Raw genomic sequence first — 3,476 nt, forward strand, 5'->3', positions numbered from 1 at the left:
CTGACTTCTACTCCTCCACAGCCATCTCTTTTATGCACACCCCCGGGGCGCGTACGCGCACACACACACACACACACACACACACACACACACACACTGCCTCTTCTCAAAGCAAGTGCCCCCACGCCAGGGACCAGGGGATGCAGCGGGGGCCGACAGCCTAGCCCAGCCAGTGGGGTGGGGGCAGCTCGGCACCCCTGAAAAGGGGCGGGGTCTGAGGAAGAAGGGGTGGAGCTGCAGCAGCCAGCCCTCTGCACCCCAGGGATCACAGACCCCACCCCATACCTGTCCCAGACCATGGCCCCCTGTGCTCCAGCAGTGATTTAAAGGGCCTGGGGTGCTGGCTGCCCTTTCGCCCCCTCATCAGTGGGGCTGAGTAGAAGGGTGGCCCTCAGTGTTCCCTGCAAGCTGTGCTGCCACTCAGGGAGATTCAATTGCCACTCAGCTGGTTAGCGGAGCACCCATAGGTTGGCTGTGTGTTTCTACGGGTGGTGCACATCTGTGCATGCCTCAGTACACATAACAATTTTATTCCGCACATGGATGTAAACAATTAGAGGGAGCATTGGTGGCCCTGCCTAGTGGTTAGAGCAGCTGGCGTCAGAGGCCAGATGCCAGAACCTGTGGTCTGCAGCCAGAGTTAGAGCCTCGGACTTGAACCAGAGTCAGAAGCTGGGAAGGTTCAGAGCCAGGTTATTTGGCGTGAGGGAGGGAGGCAGAGGGACAAGACGCTACTGCAGCCATGCCAAATGCTTGGAGCAGTCAGCAACATTGCTTTTGCTGCTGCCTCTGGGCTTAGGAGCAAGCCTGCTAGCTTCTTCAGCCCCGCGTGCAGGATGGCCCATCAGGCGGGCTAGCAAATGCAGCCCAGCCGTGCCTGCTAGCCTGTCAGGAGCCCGAGCAAGTGCAGCCACCAGGCTGGACTCCTGACGCCCAGTCCCAAGCCGCAAAGGCAATTCCCAGTGAGCAGGGCCCCCTCCTGGAGCCCAGCGCCGCCCCCCTTAGTTACTGGGCAGGTTGCTCATCATGCTGGAGTTGCTGGAGAGAGGCTCGCGAGGCCGGGCCCGGGCATTGAGCGCCACGGAGCTGCGGAAGCTCTCACGCACCCGTAGGGAGCTCTCAGTCGAGGAGCCCGAGTTGATATCGGCCATGAGCAAGCAGTCGCCAGGCCCCCAGATCCCCAGGCGAATGCAACAGCAGCAGAGGAAACGGAGAACAGCCCGGCGCACCTCCAGGCTGCGGAAGGAGTAGATAAGCGGGTTGATGGCCGAGTTGAGCACAGCCAGTGCCAGGGCCCAGTCCATGCCCCGCAGGTGCAGGCAGGCTGGCGACTTGCAGAAGACGTCCAGCAGCAGCAAGGCGAAGAGCGGGCTCCAGCAGAGGATGAAGGCCCCCAGGATCATCAGGACTGTCTTGAGCAGCCGCAGGGACCTCTTGCGGCTGTGCCGGGTGATGGACTGCTGGGAGCTGGCCCGGACCAGGTGGTAGATGGAAGTGTAGAGGCCGATGATTCCCAGCAGGATCAAACTGAACATGACCACGCAGAAGAGGATGTATTTCTTGGAGTAGAGGGGCAGCAGGCTGGAGCAGCTGGGGAAGTCGCACAGGCAGTTCCAGCCCATCAGGGGCAGCATCCCGATGAGGATGGCCAGGACCCAGCCCCAGACGATGAGGCTGCGCAGGCGCAAGGTCTTGCTGGCCTCGCTCTCGGCGATGGGCCTCACCATGGTGCTGTAGCGCTCGATGGCAGTCACCAGCAGGCTGAAGGTGGAGGCGGCCAGGGCGACGAAGAGGATGCCCTCCCGGAGGAACCACAGCGTGGGCGTCAGCTGGAAGGTCCGTCTACCCGACAGGCAGAGGTTGCAGACATAGGCCACGCCGGCCAGCAGGTCGCTCACGGTGATGCTGGCGATGCAGGAGTAGACCCACCGGCGGGCCCGCAGGCCCCTGGCGATGGCCAGCAGCACCAGCAGGTTCTCCATCACGATGAGGCAGCTGATGGCAATGAAAGCCACCTTGACCAGGCTCATCTCATCCTGCTGGAGCCGCCGGCTGCTGAGCTTCCCCGTGTAGTTGTAGTGCTGCAGGATGAGGTTGGTATTCTGCGCTGCTGCCAGCTGCAGGCAGGAGTCCACACTGTACACCGGGCTAACGCCCACCACGGGGCTGCCATCTAGGTGGGGCAGGAGAGAGGGCTCCAACCAGTGGCTTAGTCCTGGAGTAGACATCCTGCAGGGAGCTGGCAAGCCCTGAGGAAGAGCTGAGCCTGGTGCTGGAGAAGGCACAAAGACAGAACAGGTGCCGGCCCCAGGCCGGCGGTCGGCAGCAGTTGGAACCGGCGCTGTGTCCAGCAGCCCAGGATTCTGCAAGAGAGCGGAGAGGAGCAAACGTGAGCTGTTTTGAAATGCTGGGTTGTAGGGGCATGATAGTGAAGGCTTCCTGTTGTTCAAGAAAGTTTTCCTGTTGTGTGCGAGAGCGTCACCACTGCCCACTTCAGCTGAAATCATTTCTCAGCAGTGAGGGCTAGGTCTCCTGCTGCGTGGGCATTGGGAAATGGGGACGCTCAGCTGGCACAGGAGTGGAGCAATCTCCTGGCCTTCGATGGGGACTCAAGCTAACCTGGTTGAAGTGTAGCTCCTTAGCCCAGCGGTCGGGGGCCCAGCCGTCCCTGAGTCGACACAGAGACCTCTGCCCTGGGAGCTGAGCTGTCTGTGCCAGGGTCTGGCTTTGCAGGCAGTGCTCATTCCCAGTGTTCCCTGTAAGCTGAGTGCGTGAGTGGCTGCCCAGGAGAGATTCAGGAGCTGTCCAGCTGATAGGCAGAGCGCCCACAGCCAGCAGCGTGTGTTTCTATTGGTGGTGCTCATCTGCACATGCCTTAGTGCGCATAACAAAATCTATTCCACACATGGATGCGGGGTGGGAGGGAGGAACCAGAGGGAACCTTCCTCCTTCCCTAATCTCCTGTGTCCCTGGGCCACCAGTGCCCAGACCCCCGCCTCCTGGCATCTGTGAAGGAGAGGCTCTCAAGCCTCCATCCCAGCCCTCTGGGTTCAGCTCATGACCGCGGGTGCCTGGCGCAAGCTGCTTCTTTGCACACAGACAGGCGTGGGCACAGCCCTAGCCACGGGCACCTGCAGGTGTAAGGCTGGGCTTGGTGCCAAAATCCACGGGAAAAAAACTCGCGACTAATATTCCGCCTTGACATTGTCTCTTCAGCTGGAGGCTCTCACAGCATCTTAAAAAGCTGAGTCAAGTCATCCCTTTGATAGACAGGGAAACTGAGGAACAGAAAGTGGCTGCGGCTCACCTGTGAGCTGAGAGCAGAGCAGCAATCCTGGCCACATAGCAATGCTGGTCTTAATAACTGGACAGGTATCCTTACCCAGCAAGGTCTAGACTGGGAGCAAGCTGCCACCTCCCACCGCCCACGGCACCACTAAGCTCTGGCTGGACTCACCTGAGGCTCTGCTGCCTGG

At 60.6% G+C, this 3,476-nt stretch overlaps 1 protein-coding gene across 1 annotated transcript; it reads right to left on the reverse strand.

The window, feature by feature from the left end:
* Positions 1-514: 514 nt before the first annotated feature.
* On the reverse strand, positions 515-2,243 carry S1PR4 (sphingosine-1-phosphate receptor 4). Its single transcript, XM_074978492.1, has one exon. It carries the CDS (start codon positions 2,226-2,228, stop codon positions 1,002-1,004), a length of 1,227 nt encoding a protein of 408 aa, XP_074834593.1. The 5' UTR covers positions 2,229-2,243; the 3' UTR covers positions 515-1,001.
* Between the last annotated feature and the right edge of the window lie 1,233 nt (positions 2,244-3,476).

The sequence above is a fragment of the Carettochelys insculpta genome, chromosome 27, assembly GCF_033958435.1.
Source record: "Carettochelys insculpta isolate YL-2023 chromosome 27, ASM3395843v1, whole genome shotgun sequence".
Taxonomy (NCBI): Eukaryota; Metazoa; Chordata; order Testudines; family Carettochelyidae; genus Carettochelys; species Carettochelys insculpta.